The 26,108-nt window shown below is 37.3% G+C and overlaps 1 protein-coding gene and 1 long non-coding RNA gene across 2 annotated transcripts; one reads left to right on the forward strand and one right to left on the reverse strand.

The window, feature by feature from the left end:
- The first annotated feature begins 1,467 nt into the window (after positions 1-1,467).
- On the forward strand, positions 1,468-26,108 carry LOC132850216 (uncharacterized). The gene is made up of 3 exons (XR_009648964.1): positions 1,468-1,537; positions 1,672-1,861; positions 26,081-26,108. It is a non-coding gene; the product is annotated as an uncharacterized LOC132850216 (long non-coding RNA).
- dlx1a (distal-less homeobox 1a) lies at positions 4,920-7,927 on the reverse strand. The gene is made up of 3 exons (XM_060876523.1): positions 7,283-7,927; positions 6,806-7,005; positions 4,920-6,301 (listed from the first exon to the last, which is right to left on the reverse strand). Exons 1-3 carry the CDS (start codon positions 7,593-7,595, stop codon positions 6,050-6,052), a joined length of 765 nt encoding a protein of 254 aa, XP_060732506.1. The 5' UTR covers positions 7,596-7,927; the 3' UTR covers positions 4,920-6,049.

The raw sequence follows: 26,108 nt of genomic DNA on the forward strand, positions 1-26,108 counted from the left end.
TCCCGCTGCTCTGGCGCCAGACAAGCCTCTCAGCCTGTAATAAGTCTGGCTGAAGGCGTGATGCTTGTAAACGTTTCAGACAAAACTCACAAATTCACCTTTTGTCCCCCAACATGACAGGTATGACTATACAGCCTACATAATGTAAAATATGAAAACGTAGATTTAGTGCTGACAGGAGGACTAGTGAGATGGAGATGAGGTGGAGATCATGATATGGGTTCAGCAAAAGAAGGTTTCAAGCCTCAGCATAAAACTGTCCTCCACCTAAACTAAAATTAAAACACTACGCTCAATCTTAGTGTAAGATGCACACGCTCACACAACATGCACACACACACACAGGTTGTAGCCCACTAAAGAGTAACAGCAAGAGCATAAAAATGTTTTCTGTGACATTAAAGCGCGTGCGTAATTTTATGTACAGTGAAGAGTATAACAGTTTAACGGGTTTACAATGATCAAAACATCACATGGGTACTGATTAGCTATATGGTTGGTGAGGTATAAAATACTGGCCCAAAGAAATAAAGAATATAGTGTAAGCAAATAGGGAGAGCACTACATTTTTTTTCTCTCTACATGATCTTTCAGAGGAATGATCAAAGCAGAAGACTATGTAATCAGGAGGTACTTTGTCAGAGATGGTCGCATTACATATGTTATATGTCGCCTCGGGGCTTGGAAGTGCAAGAGCTCTCTGCAACCTTCTGATGTGCACCCTAGGAACCTCACAAAAGAAATTAGCCAGAAAGTTTACTCAATATGTCCAGCTTTACAAATAAAAAAGAAGCCAATTTCAGTGTGGCTTGTATCAGTATAGATCAAAAAAAAAAAATAGTGGGATGTTTTGAAAGGGAGTAATAACGTGACATCATGCTCACAGTCACTTGTTTAAAACTATGAAGTGTGGATTTGAAGAGTTTGAGACGTTTGACCATCGGGACACTGGTTAACACCCATTATTACGTTACGTTAGACTACTGCGCGCCTCTTGTACTATTCACAGGCCACGATGGGAAAGTGAAATAGATGATTAGCGAAGTAAAATCAAGATGTTTTAAAACTCACACAAAGAGGGGGAAATGTCACTGTATTACAAATGAAAACAAATGTGGGTTATAGAGACATATTAGTGCTGCGCGTGTTCTGCATGCCGCCCTCTCTCCCTAAAAGATTAGTGTTGATGCGGTGTTAGACACTTCCGGAATCCTGGAGACAACTTGAAAAATGCCATACCCCTTCCCTAATTTATACTCTGATCTGTAATTTCATCCACAATTGCTCCAGTTTGAGCATTCTGGCTCTCCGATCCGAAAGCCTGCAATTACTGTATAATTCTTCGCAATTTTAGATGTCCTAATATGGACTGTAATTTTTGCGCAAGACAATTTCCAGCTATTTCATGCATCAGCATTGTCAAAGTTGCATGTACATAATAAATGGGAATATCAATGCATAGTTTTTAGCATAACATCTTGACTCGGCTATAATTATATCCGTTTGGAGCCTACGCAAAATTAGCCTGAATTGCGTGGTAACTGCTGCTTTAAATTTTTAAAAATTACTCATAATTTTCCCAAAGATTACCAAGATCTCGAGTGCACAATGTCATCAGCGTAATGAGGAGTAAACATTTATGCTAATAATCTGCAATTTTTCCCCCAACAGCTATAAAGAGGGAAAATAAAGCTGGAAATTTTCAGTCTTGTTCTGTGTGCGGCTGCTAAAGCTCTGAGCCCAGCGACGAGGCTCTTGCAGGGACCTAAAGCGTTCAGCCAGCGTAGTGACCACTGGATATTTAACACTGACACATATATGAATATACGCCTGATCTGCATACTCATTTATCTTACAAAAGGTAAGAATAAAGCTTATCAATTCCTAACGCTTGTTGTCAGAGTTAATTTTTTTTATTGCTTTTTTTTTTTGCACCTTTCCCAACAAGGACATAATATAGAACAAGGTAATTTTTCAATAATATACTACATATTAAAAGAAAGATTCAAGAAAAAAAAGAAAGACTCAATCAAAAAGAAAGACTCAATTTGAGATTTAATGAACAAATAAAAACACCTGGATTAAATATGAGTTAGAAATAATTGAGTTTGTCTTTGCATTAACTTAAAAATTACATTCAACAAATCAGTTGAAGTGGAAAAAAACTTTGATCTTAATTGTTCTAAATTTATTTATGGTTCTCGGGTTTATTTATTACAAAACTATGCGAATACAGATATTTTAAAAAAGAAAAGTTACTTTACTATAACAAAGACGTACTATATTTTTCTTATGCTACAAAAATAACGCAACTTATTCTCTGTTTAATTTTTTAAAGCTAGCCTTTCTGTCATTTGTAGGACAAAATAAGGCAGCCCTTGTTCCATAATTTCACTACAGCCTTAATTATTCCAACATTGTGCTATTGCTAATTTTGTGCGCTCTTCCTATTGACAATCCCTCGGTATACACCTGCAAGCAATTTGCCAGGCTTACTTATAAGCGAGCCGCTGCGAGGGGGGCTGTGGTGCACCTAAGTCGCTTTTTTTATCGCACAGCAAATTTTCTTTCAGTGCGCTATCTCCTTTGTTAACAAAAGATTCCACGTGCGAAAAAAATTGCTCATAATTATCCTGTAGATGGGAAACTGCATTAGAATAAATAAGGGCGCAATGACTGTAATTATGTCTGGTTTGATGGGCTCGGCTCGTAATCAAGAGGAGAATATAGTGAAATAACGCTGACCCTCTCCGCTCCACAGCTGCATACCCCAGCCCCGTGGTTATAAAAGAGAGATAGAGAGAGAGAGAGACAGAGAGAGAGAGAGACAGAGAGAGAATGAATTAATATATTTACCTTTAATATATTTTATTAGGTTCTTGTCTGGATTTATGATTTAGATTTTACATAGTCAGTAGAGCAATTTTGTGTGTCTCATTAATCAGTGAATAAATGACAATGTATTAATGTTGGCTTAATGGCGTATTTTATATGCGTGCACATTCGATTAAACATTTACTCAAAATATTAACTAAAATTATTTAAAAATTTTACATTTTATTTTCAATCTTATATTAATCACTACTTATTAAAACATGGGATCAGTTATTACTACTATTAAAACCTACTACTACTACTACTACTACTACTACTACTACTACTACTACTATTATTATTATTATTATTATTATTATTATTATTATTATTATTATTATTGTTGTTGTTGTTGTTGTTATTGTTATTATTGTTATTAATAACAATAATAGCAATAATAATAATAATACGAAATAAGCTCAAGACACAACATATGGCACATAAATATTATATTATCAACAAATAAAAACATTTCTAAATAAAGACATTTCTAAAGTTATATTTTTAACAGTGCATAACAGTCATTATTATTATTATTATTATTATTATTATTATTATTATTATTATTATTAGCAACTGGAAAAGCGTGATATAATAATGACGTTAGTGTCGTTGTTGTGGTCTTAGCTTCTGATTTTATTTTATTTTTGACACTTAAGGGACCCTAACAGTCTTTCATATATATATATTTGCATACTATAATTATTTAATTTTATACTATAATTATTTTATATATATATCCATAACATAATTATAGTATGTAAATATAATTATTTTATGTGTGTATGTATATATATATATATATATATATATATATATATATATATATATATATATATACATAACATAAAATACATAAAATAATTATAGTATGTAAATATTCAAAGATAACTCATATCCTGTGTAATTTATTCTCCTGAAGCTGCAGCCTGTATCTACTCTCTGTTCTTGACCACTGTGGTTGGTCAGGTGTGACACACTGTGGCCTTTTCTGTTGAAGTTATAAAGGAAGAGGCCATTTTTCAGGCCCCACATGAAGAAAGTCCAAATTAGTCATAATTATTAGTGCACTTTATAGCGGGTGCAGACACACAGACACACACAGACACACACATAGACACACACACAGACACACACGCGCACACACACACACACACACACACACACACACACACACACACACACAGAATCGTGACCTGTAAAGTCCGAATGCCGGATTAAATTGTGACATAAAATGATATAAACATCTGATCTAACAAGACAGTTTACATAAGTTTTAAATTGTGATCCTATTCTTTTCTACATATCTTTAAACAAATACATTTATTTTAAATGATCCGTTTTTAAATGATTTTACTATTTACCATAAAAACGTTCCACAAGAAATTGTTTACAAATCACATATTTATATTCAATAAAAAAAACACTGCTGAACGGTGATGAAGACATTTCGTGCATTTTCTATCTTTCCCTAAACGATGATTAAATCGTCTTAGGTGTGATTCGGATTTTTCAAGTAAAAAGCGCAGTTAAACTATTCGCCACAACCAAGTGGTATTTCGGGCCTGTCCATGCACCCCTCCATCAACCCCTCCATCAACCCCCACCGGCCCTCACCGGCCCCCACCAGCGTCACCATCCCCCTGCTCTTTTCTGAAGGCACCTGTCTCGCGCTCAATTATTCACTTAACACATACGCGTGCTATTCACCCGCGCCCGAGGTTTGTTCCAGCGGCACAAGAGCGGAAAAGAGCTTATAGCGGCTAAACGAAAGAGAAAAGGAACAAGCACCCTTATTGTACAAGGATTTACTGTGTTATAGAAACCAACACGGGATTAATCGGAGATTCAGTTTGAAATGAAAAGTCTAGGAAAAGAGATGAAATCATAGCTGAAATAATGCGACTAATGAAGACGTAGACATGTAAGACTAAAACACGTATATATAAAAAAAAATATCTATATAAAAAGTCCATTTATATATACACATGAGTGCTATGACGTGAACTGTTTCAATGACGACATTGTAAAATATATTTTAAAGTGTGAATTTTACTGTCAGAGTTTACACATTGTACACGAATTCAAAATACAAACAAAAAAATAAACAAAACAATAAATTAATTGAACCAATATAAAACTATTTTGCCATATAGAACGCTAAACACATTAATTTGTTAATAAACATACTCGGGTCGAAATCCTTTTCACATCATTAACAGCACAATCTAAAAATGGCTTTATTTTCTGTACATAATCTCTTAACACTTCTGTTGCTTTGTGTCCGCGGGGATGCTCTTAGACCGACAAGCACTCGGCTTAACAAATTCATCTCAAATCAAAGTGAAGTGTTGCTCACTTTAGTGCAGCCACATCTTTTAAAGAACATTCATTTTAAATAAACATACAAACGGACATAAACGAAATCTAAATAAGTTACTTTAAATAAACACACAAAGAAGCTCCACACAGCCAAAATGACTTAAATTAGCCTATAAAGATTTGTTCTTTGGAATCAGGAAATCCAGGCTCTTCGCATGATTTTACCTTCTACTATTCCAAATGCTCAGAGCCTGGTACAGCACAACCCATTCACCCTTCTCTGTAGAAAATATATTCTATGTAAGATATGGTGTGCGTGCGTGTGTGTGTGTGTGTGTGTGTGTGTGTGTGTGTGTGTGTGTGTGTGTGTGTGTGTGGTTATTAACAACTGTCGGCTGTAAAAAGGCAGATAGTTGCTTTTAAGTAAATCATGCCAAATAAAAGCGTTTGTTCCTTCTTCCTGGCAGAAATGCCATTCAGAAAAAAAATGATTCATTTTTTTTGTTACAGCTTTGTATAATGTTTTACACACAGTAAAATGCCAGGTAAAAAATTAAACATCAGGAAGGAGCAGCTTCATTTGACCCAACATCTCTGGGAAATCCGCTCTGAAAGTAAAGGAGGAAAACTTGATCCTCCGCCGCAGAAGCTTCTTTTTCAGTGTCTCGGCCTCCGGGCTGTTGTTGCCGGTGTCTCGGTGTGCTTGTGCGGTGTGCTCCGGTGTGATCTCAGTGTATGATCGCAGTCTGTACTGTATGGGCTGAGGGCCGGAGAGCCAGGCGGCAGGGTCGCTTGCTCCCCTCATCCGGGTCCTCCGCGAAGGAAGAGGGGCGGGGTCCGCTAAGCACTGCCTTCACATGAGCTGCGGCTGCTGCATAGAGTCCTGGTGCGTGCTGGGGTACCAAGAGGTGTAGCTCGGGATGTACGAGCTCGGTGTGCCGACGGAGGTTTTAACGCTTGCGGATGAGTTCCATACGGGCGCTACGGAGGGCGAACCGGCGCTCAGTCCGCGGCCATTGGCCAGTGCGCTCGCGTCTATGCTTCCTCCGCCTTGTTTCATCAACTTCTTAAACTTGGACCGTTTGTTCTGAAACCAGATCTTGACCTGTAAATTCAAAGTCGTGTTAGCAAAGCGTCGAAGATGCTTATGATTGGATTTTGATTAAAGAAAAAGAATCACAAATAACAAGGGACCTGTTGCGTTTTGCGTGCAAATATATAGTCTCCTAGACAAAAATATAGGCTACTATAAGGTTTAGGCTATGTATGGCATCGATAACCCTTAACTGAATAATAGCAGATGTCTGAACGGACTTTTTCTTTGAAAAAAACAAAAAAACAAATAAACACACACATACAAACAAACTGTAAGTAGGCACAACGAAAAGCACGGAAAGTTGAATAAACCTACAAATGCAAAAGAAAGTCTCAAAATACATAACGCAAATTGTCCAGATTAGCAGTCATAATAAGGCCTAGTTTTAAATCTAAAATTTGACATATTAATTTATCCAAGCTTCACTGTGAAATCCAAATGATTTTGCGCCTAGAATCAGATATTTACAATTGTAAATTCTTAAATAAATAACCATGTAAAACAAGTCCTCACCTGGGTTTGTGTGAGCCCCAGAGACGCGGCCAGTTCTGCTCTCTCCGGCAGCGCCAGATATTGCGTCTGCTGAAATCTGCGGTTCAGCGCTTGCAGCTGGAGACTGGAGTATATAGTCCGAGGTTTGCGTATTTTTTTCCCCTTCCCGTTGAACCGAACTTCTCCTCCTTCCACCACCGTGCTTTTCTCCGTCTCTGGTGCTGCGTGAGGGAATAGAAAAGGTGCTCAAGATTAGAGTTGGAGCCTCACAGACGCTTGTAGTGCAGCGCACATCACTGTGCTAGTTTTAGCTCCAGCCTGCAGTTTAGATATAATTAGCGTTAATTGCATACATTGTTTATAGCATTACGCAATAAATAATTACCAAGCCTAATACCCACACATCTGGGCTACTCCATTCCAGCATTCTCACAGTGAGTTGAAAAACAAAGGCACGATTAAGTTAGAGATGAACGGAGGAAAAAAAGTATTTCTTACCTGCATCTTCTAACCGCGTCTGCGTTAACGCCGTGCTGTTTTGGTAAGTCTGAACGCTATTGAGATATGGACTTGAGGAATGACTACCGACTGAGTTGACATATGGATAAGCCAGAGATCTGGGGAAAGACGGAGCAGGACTGTACGAGCTGTCGTGCTGAGGATGACCGGCTGAATGTAAACAGTGCATTGAATAATGTCCGTGAGACATAGATGAAGGCGACATTTGTTGACTCGGTGGCCCAAATTCCATGAAAACGCTCTTTCCTGAGACTGGGCTGTTTAGACTCTCTGGTATTGTGGTCATTGTCATGTCTTCAGTGCGAATCTCCCTTCTCCTGCCTTTTTTGTTTTCTTCTATCTCAGTGAAGGATGGATCCCAATTTAAGCTCAACTGATTTTTTCACTTTCCATTCATAAGAAAATGTAGTTTGTCTCTCTGAAAAGTCTAGGTGTGATGCGGCGGATCTACACAAACTCGCTCAAACGTTTGAATCGGGGAATCATGAATATTTATTCAAGATGCTCTCTGATTGGTCCACCCGCTCCAAGAGTGGAGGGGATTGGAGATCTCGGAGTAGGGTCCGAGGAATATGATAACACAAGAAATAAGACAAACCTGAAAGCCAAATGTTCAACGCTAAAAAGGAAATTCAGGGGTGGGTCACTGAGAAATGTTGTTTTTTAATCTCTCGTTTATTAAAAGAAATCGCACAAACAGTGAAACAAATAACACACATAATAAGACAGTGGTAATATTCTGTTGCAATAAACCTCTTTTCTGACAGAATCTAGATTTAATTAACGGGATGTAATCATAATAAGCTAGATTTTGAACTAAATAACAAAACAGCCATTAAATTCTCAAATTATTATTGTAAACAGACACAAACCAAAAGTTAACATTTACGCTTAGGTTTTATTATTATTATTATTATTATTATTATTATTATTATTATTATCATTATTATTATTATTATTATTATTATTGTTTTTTGTTTTTGTTGTTGTTTCTACTGCTGCTGCTGTTCTCATCGACGTCGTTGTTGTTGCTGCTGCTATAATTATTATTTTTTTATCTTCTGCGTATTATTATTATTATTATTATTATTATTATTATTATTGTTGTTGTTGTTGTTTATTTATTTATTTTTATCATTATTATTATTATTGGTGGTGGTGCTTTTAGCCATTATTATTAACCATTTGTTAACGTTGCAAAGTAACAATAAAACACTTGTTTCCGAATATACTTTTAACATTGTTTATCAACTGTGAAAGCACTACACAAATATGATTAATAATTAAATGGTCTGTCGCTTTTGTCTGTGCCCTTATTGTTTCAGGGACAGATGTATTACTAGCTTCATTTGATTAAATGCTAGTCTCAAGTGCTGAAGCCACAGCTGAAACCAGCTGAATTTGCATAACACTGTTGTTTAATTTTCATACGCATAATTAGCCATATATTTAACACTTCTACTGGCATGCAGATTCAAATCACTCCGATCCCCTTAGCGACCGTAAACGCACCTGGGCAAATTCTGCATTTCAGTGAAAATATTGCGCCCAAATAATTACAGTTTTTCAGTGTAATTGATAAATGATAAATTAATATTCAAGAGATTAATTTGTCTAAAGTTTGAGTATTGCATTCGTATTTGTACAGACATTGCTATTCGCAGCAATGAATACGCTTTTTTGGTGGTTTAATATAAAGGGACATTATTTCTGAGGTTTTCCTGCGACCTGCATCACAACCGGCATCATTTTTCACATCAGTGGAAATCTTTTAGCGTTTGGTTTAAATGTGACAGGTTAAATAACTGGGCGCTATTTATATCTGATGGTGGCCTGGGTCATGACCTTAAAACACCAAGACCTCAAGAACACGAACGGATAGGAAAAGTGCAAGAAGCAGTTGGTTTCATTTTAAGTGACTATGAATGGATGAAATGAGTGTTTAGCTCCAGTAATAATAGATTCTCTATGAAAACAAAAACGAATAATTTCCAATAAAACATTTTTCTTCATGAACGAAAGATTTTTGAGCAATGCAAAAAAATTTTTTGTAAACATCTAATATACAAGAGTGAAAATTAAGCACTGTGGACTTTAAACTGACTCATCTCTGCAAAATCCTAAACCCCTACACTGTTTACCTAACATGTTAATTGATTTTATTTTATATAGGCATAGAGCTCGGTTTGTAATGTCTAAAATCTAGCTAACCCACAAAGGACATGCATCATTTGGAAAACTTGTAGGAGGTCTGTGTTAGACTTAACTTAACCCACTGGGGATTTTATCATGATGCACTTGACAGGCTTAACGCACACATATCTTGCCATCAGCAGATTTATTCAGGCTACCAAACAAACCTGGCTGAAAAGTTTTCAACCTGGCAAACTAAAACGAATAAATAGACATAGATATTCAATAATATGGGCAATCAGCTTTAATCCTACCAATGTCTGTTTCTCTTGAATGAGGGATTTAGAGCAGCTTAACCTAAACAGGTGACAAAGAAAGGCGGTATTACCGGTGCGCTCCTTGCCGATGAAAGCGGATCACAGCTTCACTGTTATTTTTCAGTGTCATTCTCTTGCAGTTGAACTCTCGGGAAACGCTCCCTCCAAATCTTAACCCGATATACAAATTAACTGCAGCAAAATTCCGTTACTTTCCAAATTCCCATCGCGCGAACGGAGCAAGGCAGCGCAGAGCGACGCGCACGCCACGCACACCAGTCCTCTGTACTGACGGTCACATTCAGCAATTTTTGTGTGATATCCCCCCCAAAATCGGCTCAGAAAATTGTCCAATTTAAAGCAATTTGTATTTGAAATTACATTCACAAACTACCTCACAAAGATTTTTTTTTTATCAATGACAAAAATAATAACGGCATTACAACCAACAATTATCATCATTCAGAGCTGAGGGAAGATTTTTACATGTAGCGTGGCTCAGACTGATAACTGTGATTATTGCACTCGGTTATGGGATCTAAGACTGAAATTGAGGTGTAGTCTGCATATGCACCCTATTTTATTGTTGGTGACAGATGTCAGCTCCAGATCATTTTACAAACAAAAGAGGAAAACATAGATCAGTGCAAATATAGTTTGCAACTAAAAAAAGAGGAAAGATATTAAAATAATGATCTAAAAGTAGGCAAGTAAAACAATACTAACGTTCAACTAAAATTAGTAAGGAAACAACTGAAACAATGTCAAACAAAAAGTAATTTCAACATATAGTCCTTTATAATGATCTGAGAATATACATGAAGATATTCACTTTATATGAGGACGCAGGGGTGACATACTACAATACTTTCTAAATAAACTGTATATAAAAAATAGACACACAATGTTTAATAAAAATACATAGTTTTATGTTACCCAATGGTGTGTTTTAATTGCAGTTCAACCTAGAAAATCCAGGTGCAGGTCTGTGCAACATGAAAAAAAAAAACGTACATTAAGCAAAGGATTAATCATGACCATCATTAGACTGAAGGAAAAAATCATGTCCAGAGTTCACGTTGACATTATCCAAATAATATCTGTAGAAAATAAACCGCTTTTAACGGTGTCTCATTAATTCTAACATACAGAGGGAAAATCCCACGTGTTCGATTTTACAACCACACAGATCTTTTTTTCCTAAAGACTCTCTATACAAAATCATGAGGTGAAATACAGTGGAAACGAGGAAACCAGCATTCAGGAAAAAGAGAGCCTGGCGTTATTTTAAACACCTGCTATCCTGTAGTTTAGAGCCTGTTGCGTGTGTGCATGCGTGCGTGCGTGCGTGCGTGCGTGTGTGTGTGTGCTGGGTGGGGGGCTCTAGGTTAGAGACAAATACCATCTCTACTCTCAGATGGGGAAATACCTCCCTGACAAAACTCCGTTTCAGCAACAGACAGTTGAGTTATTGCCTCGTCTCCGGCATGAAATCAAGCGCAGACATCCGTCCTTTCAGTATAGAACTCGATCCGACTGTAAAGGGACTTCCGACTTGAGGGCCAGAGTAAATTTAAGTCAAAGTCTCTGATTAGTTTCTGTTATTGGTGGCACAAGATTGTCTGTGAGATTTAATTGCTTCAGTATGAAGCAGACTCACTTCCTCCCATGGTTAGGCTGATCTGTGAGATGTCCATGTGATAAAGTGCTCTTGACTAATATAGACAGTAACTCTAAAGTCTACATTTCAGGAGACAAAAGCCTCAGCAAACGTTGACACTCTCTACAAGTATGTTTGATATCTTTAGCTACAGGAACATAATTGTAGAAAAACATCATCTGCTCTATCTGGGTACAGTACATTTTTGATATTATTTGCTATTTCTTATTCTGAAAATCCATGATGTCAAAATAAAATGAATGCCTATTTCAATAATTATTTTAAACCAAATGTAAGGATGACCACAATCCAAATTTAGAAGCAAGAGATCAGTTACTATATGAATAACTTATTTTGAGACTGACATAATACACTACGTTGCAAACCACAGAAAACTATTGACCAGCAAATTATACACATGTTCCAGGATCTTTTACTAGACACAAACAAAAATCAAGAAGTGAGTATCTGAAATTCTAAAGCAAAATGGGCAATGTTCTACATCACCATTTTTGGACAAGCTATAACCACATCAGCACAATATTCTATGAACCCTGCTACCTTTTGTTGGAGAAAAATTGTTGAACTGATCTCTTGGTGTATCATTCCTGAGCTTTATGAGTTTGGCTAATGTAAATATCGTGCTAATATAAATAACACTGTTTTCTTTTTTGTTTAATTGAAGTTGCTCATTTATACTGAATCACTGTAAACATACATACACACACACTCACACACACACACACACACACACACACACACACACACACACATTTTGCAAGATGATATACACTGGGCATACACACATAATGAATGATAGTGGGTATAAAGAAAAGCTCTCAAATGGATTGTGCTTCTTCACATGTTTGGATTAAACAAATTGCCCATAAGTGTTGCAGTTTAAAAAAGCATTAACTCCACATTAACATAAATAGCTCAGCTGAGTGAATAACAGCCAGTCTGTCCGTTTGGACATGTGGCCCGGTATTTAGCCAGAGATTTGCAATTACACCTTATTTACACACTTGCTAATATGGATCTTTCCTATCTCTATGGCATGAAGCCCAAAAAGAATAAACAAAATTTGATCAGACGTAATGATCCAAATTCAGTGTATTTAATCAACCATGCAGGACAGAATAGTGCTTTACTGGACCAGGATTAACTGGATCTCTATTGGATGGTTTAAGCAGGGCATACCTTCAATTTTTTGCTCCAGTGAGCTCTCATAAACAGAAAGAGGAGGCAGTGTAGATGTGCTCATTCAGATTCAGAAGAAGGAACAAGACAAGATGTAGTGCAACAAAACCTGTCAATCAATACATAATGATTAAGCCAGGTTAAATGTTTGTTGCTTGGACTTTGGAATATTTGATTTAAAAGGATTGATTGTATTGACAATGATGCAGCTTATAACCAAAATTTCATATAGATCTGTGTAAATAAATATAAAATGGTCAACCTTTTTAGACCAATCAGTTGGGATTTCAAAGTGGTTTTGACAAAATTATTTATTATTTCATTGTGTGTGTTGTTTTATTCTTAATAAATATTTTTAGGATTTTTCTTTTAACTAGTCATCAGTCCATAAACATCTTTATGAACATGTGTGCATGCAAATTCATTTAAAACCCATATGTGTTTCACATATCTTATTTTTAAAATGGAAATTTTATGATCCATCAATTGTCCATGACAATAACGGAGACCAGTTAAAAGTATCTCCCCCAGCAAAGTAAAATTTTTTGAACATAAAACATATTACTGGAAGATTAACTAGCCAATGTGCATGGTATTAGTCAGAAAAAAAAATGAATCGTTGGTACATCATTACAAAATGAAGCAAATCAAATCTTGTTAAATAATTACTCAATATATATCGTCAATATTTACACAACTGTAGTGTATGTGTAGGCCATATAAATGGAGATAGATTATTGCATAGCTCAGCTCTGGGCCTCTTTGGCCCATCACTGCAGTGTTCACCTTCCCCAGCTGCACACACTCAGGCCACAGTGGGAGAGAGTTAAAGGGGAGCCCTACCTCATGGGTCCTCTGGGAGAGCAGACAGGAATAATTGTCTCCAGGCCCGGCCAGTGGTTCACACCTGCAAACAGAAACAGATCAGAAACACACACAAACATAATAGACACTAACATTGACATCTCCCAGTGCCAGACAGACTTTCTGCAAACTCTGTGCTTCTGCTAAAGAATAAAACCAGCAACAGGAGCAAAAGCAACATGCTGGTTGTGCCAACAGATATCTATGAATGCAAAATCATTAATGGTGAATGTTGAATATTATTTAACTTGATATTAATATGTTTGATATTAATATATTAATATTAATAACTAATGTGGTCAAAGTTTACGTAAAAAATATTTGTTGATACAATATCCTGAAGTTTTTCTGAAGACTTCCTAACAATGCCAAATACGTTGGATACTTCTTTAATGTACAGATTGCTTTTCTATTTTCACAGTTTTTTTCAACAACTATTTATATCCTGTTATCTTATCCTGTCAACCATTTTTGGTTTATTTAAAAACATGATCATTTTATTACAATTTCAGGCAACTTGTGAAATTCTAAAAATAATACTTATCTTCGTAAAGAAAAAACAAACTGCATATTTGCCCACCTACTTAAATGAAGAAATGAAAAAGTGAACAGGGTATACACTATTCACCCTGATGATTTAGGGATTCCATAGCTGATTGAGCTTAAACAACAGGTGACAGATATGATCAGAATAATCTTTATCTGATCTTATATCTCCTATTTTCTCTAATAATCTTCATTTATCACTTACATGCCTGAACCCTAAATTCAAGACAGGCTAGGAAAACCCAGCACGAAGTAAAAGAGACTGTCCAGCACTACACACACATAAACACACACTGTACACACCACAGACATGTCAGTGACAGCCCAGCAGCCTTTACCATTATCATAGCAGCAGGGGTCAGAGGAACCTGCCCAGCCTCCTACCTGCCCCAAAATTGCCCTACAAAATGAGCAATTACCTGAGTTAGGTGTGACTGGTAGTAAAAAATCTGGCCAAATAGATGGTGGTTACTTAATGCATCAACAACGGCAAAATGGAATGGCTATAAAATTGTCGTATTTCCTTGTTGAGGCCACAGGCTAAAGGGTTGAGACAGGCAGTGATCAAATCTTCACACTAGGCAGTAAATTAAAATCCATGAAAATCATTCCCTGGTGAAGCAAAACCATTTGTTCTGGTATGCAGTGTCACTGTGGCCTACCCATGATTTTAAACCAAACGAGACTGTGGACAGAACCAAGACCATGCAGGGGAAAATACGCACTATAATATGACTGGCTAAACTATTTGTTTTGTCTATTCTCTGATTCATATTTAAACAAGGTTTGATTGCATGGCCAAAAAGAAACATCTCTTTGTCCAATTAATGGGCTCGTAAATGAAGAAACATGCAAATTTTTTAATTAAATAATTTGCTGTGCATGAGGATGGTGCAAGATCTTCAGCTGTGGGGGCTGCGGTGGCATGGCCTTTTCAGGCTTTGTTAAGAGGTAAAGCCTTGAACAAAGACAGAAAGAGGTCAGTCCTCAGCGACACCTGAATGCTCTCCCTCTTTTCTCTTCCCCTTGATCCCTTCAGCCAGCCTGTCATTAGCCTTAATGATGGAAAATTGTCATGTTGATGTCTCTCTCCCTTTCTACCCCTCTCTAGCACACGCGCTCTTCCTCTCTTCTCTTTTGTATAAGTAGTAGGTGGAAGCTCCATTTATAACAAAGTTCTTTTTTGCCTAAAAGCCAGGGACAGAGCATTTGTGGCATGAAGGAAAAAAGGTGCTTGGATGCTCTTTCCATCACTGGGATAATTATCCCCACTGTGACCTTAATGATCCTTCGTGTTCAGCCTGCATCTCCTGCACGCGCCCAGCCGCTCGGCTCCAGGCCCTCACTGGCTTCTCTCCTCTGCTCTCCTCTCCCGATGCCCTGTGTCAGGGAATATGAAAACCCCTATAATGAAACCATTTTATCTGATGGAAAAAAAAAGCCTACTAGAGCTTCACTTGCTACAAAGACGACTCAATTATATGAGTAATTGTGATAATTTTCCTTCCATTCACAGCCCTTTCTGAAAGGGAAGGAAAAGGGGGAAAAACAGAGAAACGCTGAAAGGGAAATTACATGGACAATATGGAGTGCAAAAAAAAACGGTACACACTAAAAAAATGACTGCAAGAAAAGTGTAAGACTATAAATAAATATGTTAATGTAGGTGGGCCATACTTATGTGAATCCAAACCTCACAAACAGAAACACGAATAAACACACACAGATAAGATAGATGTCCAGAGAGCAAATAATAATATGATAAAAGTAGATGTGCAGCTGTCTGAAAATTAAATCTCTTTCTCCTTCCTATTGACAAAGCTGAGCTCCTGCAAAAGCACCCCAGTGGTTAGAGATCATTTGGAGCCCTGTGACAGGAAAAAGGATAATTACGTCTCCAAGAGAGGCAGGCGGACTGACGCGCCCTTAAGACGCTGCCGTGAATGCAAGGGCTTGATAGAAGGCAGAAGGAATAATTTTGTGCTTTGCTTTTTCCTTTATTCTGCAGAACATGTTTTGTTGGGCGGAAGACAAGGCAGAGAGCACCTCTGAGTGCATTAAACCCTAGGTGTTCGCAAATATAAGGCTCTTCTGTCTATCAACCGCTACCTAGAAAAAAAAACTCTTAAATGCATTAAAATGTCTCTTCCATTCTCCCTGCAGACAGCAGTGCCAGTGAGATATGCATTAGTTTCTATTTCGCAGCAGGAGTTGGATTTTCCTCACAACACCATGGACATTCTGGATTCCTCTTGGCAAAAAAAAAAAAAAGACTACAATTCTACAACATTTGAAAAGACAACATTTATTATGTTCCAGTACACATAATGAATATCATGACCATCCCCATCTATGTACTTTATTACATATTTTATTTTTTTGCAGCATCCATATTGTATGTAACACAATGGATTATGTATATATTAGTATTCTGCAAAAAAATCCATGATAATATTTAATCTATTTATCCTATAGTCTACTACATTCTTTTGTTTAGAATGTCATATGATACAATTAGAAACTGTAGTAATCTTTGGTATAATAAAATATTCAACTGTCTCTTGAATACTGAATACATACATATATAGTATTGAGTATATAATGTTGAATACATATATAAATGAACACACACACACATAATTGTATACACAAATTGATAATATTGATAATATTGTCAACCATTAAATATAACCATTGACACATCAGTGGTACTAAATTAACATTAATCTGCTCAGTAATCTGATAAATAAATATTCTACATATTAATGAGATTGTTCTGCTCAGAAACACTCATGTTTCTTCTTGTTCAGAAAGATAGTAACACATGATATTGTTTATATTGTTACACCAGCACTATGAATCATCAATGGTAACTGATTTATTTCTCCACAAGTCTTAACTATGATTGCACCTGGACACATAAGGCTCCAGATTTAAAGGAAAGGAAGAGTGGTTTCAAATGCCACAAACACTTTCTTCATGCCCACTTTTCTTCCTGCTCTGTCTCGCCCCCCTCAAGCCTTAAACTGTTCCCACATGTATGAGGTGTGACCCCCTCAGAGCACAGCAATCTGGCTAAATCTGTCCAGGCTGAGACAACCATATCACAGCCTGGCAGCACAAATACTCAGATCAGACTCACATGATGGCTCGCTGTTGGCTACCATGTCATCAGTTGCATCCCAGAGTCCCATCTCTTCTGCCCCACTGGACAGACACCCTGAGAACCCCTAAATGTCTGTGGCTGGGTATCCTCCTCAAATGTACAAAGTGTCACACAATCTTACCTGTGTTGTAAGTCCAACAAGTCTATCACTCATAAACTCACCAAAAACACAGAGCTGCTGTGGTTTTCAAAACAACTTAGTGGCTGAAATGTTTGTGAGGTTGTTGATTGGCACCTGGGATAAAGCTGGATGTGACACAAAAGGTGCACCAGAGCCTGAAAAGAAACCAAAGCAAAAAGTAGATCCAGACCTCAAACAAAAATCGATCACTGACTAATAGCCATTAGAGGGTTGTTCGATGGCCTACAAATGGCCTGTATCTGCCCAGAGAACTTGCCAAGCGGTTTAGGTCATTATCAGTTATTTTTTAAGAATAATTTATTATGAACTAAACGCTACAAAACTCAGCAATGGAACACAAAGATGGACCCCTTGTCATGAGGCGCATTGAAATAATAATAATAATAATAATAATAATAATAATAATAATAATAATAATAATAATAATAACAATAATAATAATAATAATGCTTAGATGAAGGCCTGAGTCACCATATTTTACTTAAATTCTAAAGAAATTACATTACAAACACATTTACATGCTAAATTCACATTTAATTATTTGTTACAGTACAACTGAAAATGAATTGTAAATAGAAGTCATGGTGGAGTATTAGTAGCTATTATTAGTATTAGTATGTGTTGACAGACCTGAAATGCTGACTCCACGATCCTCCATGAACAAAAACTGAAACCATGGACATAAAGTTTTGGTAATTCAGTTATCATACGCTATTGAGCCATAATTTAATTTATTGATGTAAAACATAGAACAAAATCAGTGACATTAAAAACATTTTGAAAGAAATTCATATAGAAAGAAAAGAAAGAAAGTCATATAGAGTCATAATGTAACATTCAAAGGTAGATGCTAATCATGTAAACACCAGCTTAGTCACAGAGCAACTAGCTTTTACACATTTTAATTTCTCACTGATATGTGAACAGCTTTTTCCTGCATAAGTTTCATACATGGGCAAATCAAGCAAAGCCTTTTTAGCAATGTAATGTTTTGGATTCATAGCAAGTACCTTTTCAATATGTGTAATATTATAATATATTATATATAAAAATATAGATACTACAGAAGCTTGAACATGATATATGGTGGTTATAGGATTAATACGTTTGTTTTAACAGTATTGTGCAAATCATATGGTTCCTAGTAAGGTTTGTAAATGTAATTACTAATAGGAATATAATTTTGTATGAAGAAAAGGGAATATATTCTTTAAAAGGATTATAAATGTAGGTTTAGTCAGCCTTCTCTCTCTGTAACCAACATTCAGTCACTATTTCATATATACAGGATAACCTGGACTAGCAAGAAAAGGCCATTCTGATGATCTCCAGTGGTGTGAGCATTTCTGTAACCCAGCATCCCCAGCTCCAGTCAGGGGTTAAAGGGTTCCTAATGTGTCTGTGAGGCAGCAGGCTGTCAGTGGCTTTAATAAATACAGGGAGCAGTGTGAGAGAAAAGTGTAGCTGTCTCTGTAGAGTGACACAGGCAGGCCAGCAATGGCGATGGCTCCTCTCTAATGACAGAGCAAGGTAATGACAGAGCCCGCTCCCTAGCAGCGGGAACAGGAAGATCAATCTGCAGCCAGAGACCGAGGGATGGAAGAGGAGGAGGAGAGGAGGGGGAAGACATGGCAGTGTGATTTTCTATTACACTCTTGCTCTATGTTAGCTTTGCTCTCTGCCTATGTGTCGTTTTTGTCTTGCTGCTGCCAGTCTTTTTCAGGTCCATGCAGTGTCTGACCAGCTTTACATTAAAAACACTACAGATCAATAGCCATTACCACTCCATGTTAGAGTGATACACTGTGGATCTCTGCCGACATCCTCTCTCACTCTCTCCACCTCCCTATGTGTGTCTCGGACTCTCTCTGCAACATTGATCTCAGGGCACAATATTCCAGCTCACAGCCTGGTTCAAGGGCACCTGGGGCTCAGTAGGAATTGAAAAGCACCAGAGAGCAGGCTGAAAGAACAGATTTGAAATAAAGTGAGGGAGGGAGTTACTAGCCGGCATCCGGAGCACAAATAAACAGCATTCCACTTTCTCAATCTACTGATTTTCCTGTGCTACTGGCCATGCAATCTCTATCAAAGCACATCAAAAAAGATCGCCCGCCCATCTAAGCAGAATTTACATATACATGGCATCTGAGGGCTTATTTATGAAGTCTGTTTGCGAGAGAAATTCTCGTATTGAGATCAGAATCGATAAGATGTCACTCCTCATGATCAATTGCTGTAACTTGGAAGCCATAACAAACAAAAACATTGGTAGCATTTCGAAAAGAGTGTGTCTCTAAGAAAGCTTGCCAAAGATAAAAACACAAGAAAAAATAGCAGACAACATAAAATTAGCAGCAATTTGGGCTAATTTCTGTTTAATTGTCCTTTGGGACGAGAGTTAATCTGCAGATCTCTTCATTTACCAGAAGCCTGAGTAAAAGAAAATAAGCAGTGCTGAAGCAAACAAGAACCCTTTCAAAAACTAACACAAAGAGCTGAATATTGCTGAACAAAATTCTATATCAAAATCATATACATTTACAGTAGACGGATCTCAATGTTTACCAGAAAACAGTCAGAGGTGTACCACAAAAACAATATAAGTTAATGCCAAACTTGCATTGGTGTAAAACTGCATCTTTACTTCTTTCATTTATTCATCTTCAGTAAGTACTTGGCACACGGTGTATAGCAAGAATAGGCCATGAATGGGACCCCCGATTAAATCTGATAGGGCAAATTGCTTGTACGTGATACACTTTTTTTTGCCCATTTATTTAAAATCCATATGAAGAAGCCATGTGAAACTGAAATCATAACATTATAAAAGCAATCTTTTTTGCCCTAATTGCTGCTAATCGAAACGTTGGGGTATTATGGAGTTATTTTTCCCAGGCTGCATTTGCTTGGCAACATTTCATTTGGAAGGAAGAAACAGAAAATAAAACTTGTCTTCTAAATATTGATATGACCAATGATCCACTTATTAAAAAAAAAAAGGTTCAGTGTCTTTATTTACAGATGTATTTAAATAGTAGCTCTTTTAGAAAATACATTTTGTACAATACATACATTTTTAAATAAATATACAATTATCATCTATATCATGTTATGAGTATTTATTAATAATAATAATAAAAAACTCCGTCCAGGGTGTATCCTGCCTTGATGCCCAATGACGCCTGAGATAGGCACAGGCTCCCCGTGACCCGAGGTAGTTCGGATAAGCGGTAGAAGATGAATGAATGAATGATAATAATAAAAAAAAAAGTTTAAACAAATCTTTGCATTGCCCTGTTTAATTGTAATCATGAGAAATAGCTTTTTATTGTTCTACAGTCTTTAGCTAAGGCCGAGTTGTCCACTTTCATCACTTTTCTTCAAAATCATGAAAGACAGTGTCTCTCCTGCAGAACAGAGAAGCCAAAACTCAGCTAGATCTATCCCCTATGGCAGCCGGATTTTTTTTTTGCATGCTGCTTTACTGAACTGAATAGAGTGTTAATAAGGAAGAGAGGGGATTCCCAGAGCCAAGCCTAGGGGAGCAGCAGCTCTCAATACCTGTCAGGTGTACAGTGACATGACATTGTTTAGCCAGGGCGAGATTGATTGTGGAAAGCCAAGGCAGTGTAGATGGGGCTGATGGGTAATGTTTCTGATTGCCTGAACACAGAGCAATGCTGTCTGCTTTATCTGATATCATGCCAAACTGCAGAGAGATAGGGAGAGATAAAATAAAGAAGACAGCAAAAAGACAGTGTGGAATAAAGCCAAGATCCATCATTGCACTCTAGATCTCTCATTACCAAACTTTACAATAGTCTAAGCATGAATCTCTCTAAAAGTAGCATAAGCATAATTTGAGCATTATTCAGTGATGTTATGTGTTCAGGCTCTATAAGTGAGAAACGTACTGATGACACTGAGATTCGAATGGCCTTTCAGACAATTATCCTCCCACTTCAGCAAATGGACTTGACCATGCTTGTGGGATTTCTCTACTGCTGCTTCAGAGAATGTGCTCCTCTGAATGCTAGCTATGTTAAGAGCTCCTATGAATAACTACTGTACATTTAAACTGGACACTTAAGTATCATTTTGAAAGAATGAGACATTACAATGACAGTTTATTTTCCATTTCGCTATATACGTATGGCATATCACCTAGAAAATCCTGCATAATATAATTATGTCCATGAGTAGAACATTATCTGAGATATATTATTAAGAATTAATGATTTACATTAATTTTCAGTTTAAACAAATGAACTGCCCTAACATTTGACTAAAGCGATCTCCTATAGTTAGTAAAATAAAAAAACTAGTCCATAGACTAGTGAAGAAAAGGGTCATTTCTCTCATTTTTGTAATTTTTTTTTATTCTGTCTAGCAATCCCTCTGTGGCACCAAAATCTGATTCCAGTCTTTTCCATACAGTGTGCATGTCTGTCTGTCTCATTGCAGTAAACACAATGGTTGTCGTCACATAGTCTGGGTCTGTAATGTGCTGAGAGTGGACAGAAAAGGAGATTGTACATGAAGATGAGACCAGGTCGACACTCACAATGCCCTCATTTAGTGAGCTGAGACTTTCAGGCTCAGTGGCCGCTGGCCTGTCTATCTTCCAGTCTTACCCCAGGAAGAGACTGCTGCCCTGGGGACAATCAGACCATCGACGCCTACTCAGTCCTGCACATCCACTGCACACGAATAACATGATACCATGAATAGAGTGACTACTATTTTTGTATTGGCCATTTACAATGTAGCAAATACATTAGCATAATTTATCAGCTACCTATCAATCTCAGAGATTTTCTTTTTATTTCAGCCACCCATTATTCTTTAGGGTAATGTCATTTCGCTTCCAGAGTTTGGAGGCGTTGACTAGCCCCTGTTAGCATAAAGATATGTTATAACAGTGCAGTTGTTGACAGGCCTTAATGTGTAGACAGTTGATATCACTGACTTGAACCACCCACTACTAAAGTTCCCTCCCACAACAGTATAAACATTAGCACAATTCATGTTTTACAATCTCTTACTAGGCTCTATTTCATTACAAATTTGCATTTCCTTTTTATGAATTGCACCTCACTGGGACTAGAACAGATGTTTCCCCTATTAAATGTTTTCATTAAAAGAAAAGCCTGTTTGGCAGTGCTCGGTTTTTAACTTTACACCTTACATCATCCAACAGTTGACATATGGCTTGGGAATTAGATCAACACATTTACAGAGCGTACTGTAGTATTATAGTATATATAGTATTGTAGTTAGTTCAAAAGAGAAAAAAGCACTGATCTTTATTTACAGATGACTTTAACCATACTTGTGCAATAAAATATTCAATAGCCAAAGAATGAAGAATGTTTTCAACAACAATCTCTATATAATTTAGCTAATTTAAATATAGCAATGATGCTCTTGAATAACTCCAGGCTGATGACTAGGATCCTGGTATTAAATCCTGATCCAATCTCAGGCCTGTGACTTGAGCACCCTAAGACACACACAGACACACAGACACACAGACACACACACACACACACACACACACACACACACATACACACACACACACACAAAGGTATAAAGCATCAGTCCAGGACCTAACAATCGCTATGGTAATAATCACCGTAGGCATGTAGATGGTGTGTGTATGTGAATATCTGTCTATGACTTTTGTGGAGGGGGAGGGGGAGGCAGGGGTACTATGATCTTAGAGTGCAATCAGGTCTAGAGAGGAGCCCCGAGGGGCCAAGACTGCCCCACCATACAAGACCAACAAATCTTGTGCTTAACTCTTTACTCTCCACATTCTCAACATCTGAGAACCACATATCAGAGCTCTTCACAGCAGGATGCCTGAATACACTCACACAGATTTTCACAAAGCCATCAAAAGATTCTCTAACAGCACACTCATATTTACACATCTCTAAGCAGATTCCCTCTCTCGCGCATTCTCTCTCACACACAGGTAACAGCAGGATCGCTCACTTCAGATTCGCCATAGTGCACTCATATAGGGAGGAAGTCTCTCTTAATACATTCACACACTTGCACAGAGGGATGCCACTTCTCAGATCTCTAGTGGTCTTTACTCACATCAGGCAGCCTACAGAATCGATGATGAGAGGTGCTTCCATATCAGGGACACAGAATTCCCCTGTCTATTCGACAAGGCAGTTCACTAGCGCCCCAGATTTTGTCTTCACTGATGAGCTACATACAAAAACAAATCACTAATCACAAGAGCAACCTGGTCAAAAGTGTGCATTTAAGTGCACATTATCCTGAATACTTGTATAGCAAGGGCTAAAAAACTCTCCAAAATTGTTCACCAGTGTTCCCTGCAATAGATTTTAAAATTTTCATCAATATTATATCATCTGCATTTCCTTTTATTCCTTTTTCTTCAGAAACAAACAGAGCTGATAAAAAAAAAGGAAACTGAATAATTCAAACAGATCCAGGAGTGGATGCTTGATTACACATCTGTGCCTATGGAAGAGAGATGCAGGGACCACAATATGGACCTGTGGAAGATAAATAGTAAGACTCCTTCCACATATGGAAAGACTTTCCAAAGTCAGAAACTTTGTACCAGTCTGAGGCATTGTTCCTATAAGATTTTGTCCACAGGAAAGGCTAAGGATTAATGATGTTGCATTTTTTGCAAATGTTCTGCAATAAGCTGTATATACTTGTCTCATTAATTTCGAGTGAAACTTAGGGAACAGCAGATTATAGATTATGTGACATAATTATATATATAATTATAGATTATGTGATAACACAAACAAACCTTCAAGTATAAATGGATAAAAAGTCCAGTGTGACATTTTTCGTTCAATTGTTGATAAAAAGTACAATGTGTTGTTAAATTGCTGTGGCGTAAGAAGGATAAAATATTTCAGGAAATGTTGTTATTGGAAATAATGTAAGCCTTCCTAAATTTTCCTTAATTGTCTACACAGCCTAACATTCACTGTCATATTAATGACTTCAATACAGATAAATTAATACTTTTAATTTAATTTAGAGCAAAGCTGGTATAAACATAATTTTAGTTATTACTAATTAGCCCTGAGAGTGTATGTGGAATACGCTGCTGCGCTTAAAATAATGTATTTTATCCACTTCCATAACTACTGAACCACTATTGCCCCACTTCACATCTAAAAATTTTTCTTTTTAGGATATCCCGAGGGTAAGAAAAGATACAGTAAGTTCCAGGTTTCTCTGTTGTAGTGCATGGTGTATGATGCCAGACGTGTACAAGGTGGGGAACAGCTGTTCAAAGCAGCACTGGGATATAGTGTTGGGGTTGAGGACCTCGGGCGTTCATGGATGGGGTGGTGAGAAAGCTCAGGGTTCAGGGTTGGGTCCAAGTGCAAGCACTGCCAGTGGGGGCTGGTGTGCTGGTGGGGTTGGTTAGTGCTGGGATATAGTGTTGGTGTTGGGACACAAAGTTCAGCTGGGTCAGAGCTCTGGGGAAGAAAGTTGGTTGTGAACAAACCTGTACTATGGCCAGATGTTAAATCAGTAAATAGGCACAAGCAGGTGGGGCGAATATTGATGTTGATTTTAAAATGTTTTAAAAGTCCTAAAAGACTGGCTGTTGGGATACAATTATACATTAAAAAAAATTAATTTAACAGTTTCATTTTACTTGCACAGTCAGGAAAAGAGCAGTAGGGTGTGGTATTAATGGTACAAATGTTGTAACATATGATGTTATGGTGACTCATGGACTCCAGCTAATACATTAATCAATCCCATGTTTAGTCTAGCATCCTAAAAGAAAGGAATACTAGATGATGTTTGTATTAAGTAGTTTCCAAAGAGACAAATATTACAAAATAGACTGCCCTGTAATCTTTTGCAGAGTTACAAGAGAGTCATTGTCTAGTCCTTATAAACCTGAATATATGAACAGGGAATAGAAACCCAGAAAGAAACCCAGAAATTGTCCTTGTATTTTTCCATTGTGACTGTCATGACTACAGAATTATCACAATCTTCACAGGTCATTTCATATGAGAATTAACCACTGTATTGGGAGAAGAGGAGGAGCTATTTTGTTCACTGGTTTGCTGACCCCTGGGAAAAGTAGGAGAGAATAATATGGGAATAAATCGGAGGAACTCAACGTTGCTACTCCAGAATAAGCGTCATCTTCACAGGCCATTTCATAAAGCTACACCATCAATCATAGTAGAGCACAGAACCACCCCTCTGCACTTCTGAACTGCATTTCGCTTACACCACTGACATCTGAGTCCAGACATAATACTCATAATATTGCATGTAGACATGCAATAGCATTACTCTACACTAAAATCCCAGAACAAATCTCTTGCATTGCTGTCTTTCAGTCAGCATCAAAAATGGAAGGAACACAAATGTTTAGGCCATTATTTATAATCACTGCTAGAAAGTATTTTTAGTATAATGTACTGCAAAGACACATCTTTTTAAATGCAATATCAACTGCAGTTCTGCATATAAAATAGCAAGCCACAAAGGCCAACAAAAACAGTTTATTGCAAAAGAGAAAAACAGAAGATGTGATCAGGAAAGCACTTCAGCTGAAGATAAATGTTGACTAAGAAAGCTTCAATAGTGTATGAAGAAATGTCAACTCAGGTCGACTAAGGAAGCTTTAGTAGTGTATGAAGAATGACGTTTTTGCTTTGCTCCTTTGTACGCTAAGATCATTTCTCTCTCACACACACAGTAATGGAAGAGGTGGTCTTGACCCCAGC

This window comes from Tachysurus vachellii, chromosome 8 (assembly GCF_030014155.1).
Source record: "Tachysurus vachellii isolate PV-2020 chromosome 8, HZAU_Pvac_v1, whole genome shotgun sequence".
Lineage (NCBI taxonomy): Eukaryota > Metazoa > Chordata > Actinopteri > Siluriformes > Bagridae > Tachysurus > Tachysurus vachellii.

Excerpts from the sequence above, each read along its gene's own strand:
- dlx1a (XM_060876523.1), bottom strand. The coding sequence starts at position 7,595 with ATGACAATGACCACAATACCAGAGAGTCTAAACAGCCCAGTCTCAGGA. Across the intron at positions 7,006-7,282 it reads GACGCGGTTAGAAGATGCAG|CACCAGAGACGGAGAAAAGC; the intron begins GTAAGAAATACT and ends TCCCTCACGCAG. Across the intron at positions 6,302-6,805 it reads TGGGGCTCACACAAACCCAG|GTCAAGATCTGGTTTCAGAA; the intron begins GTGAGGACTTGT and ends TTGAATTTACAG.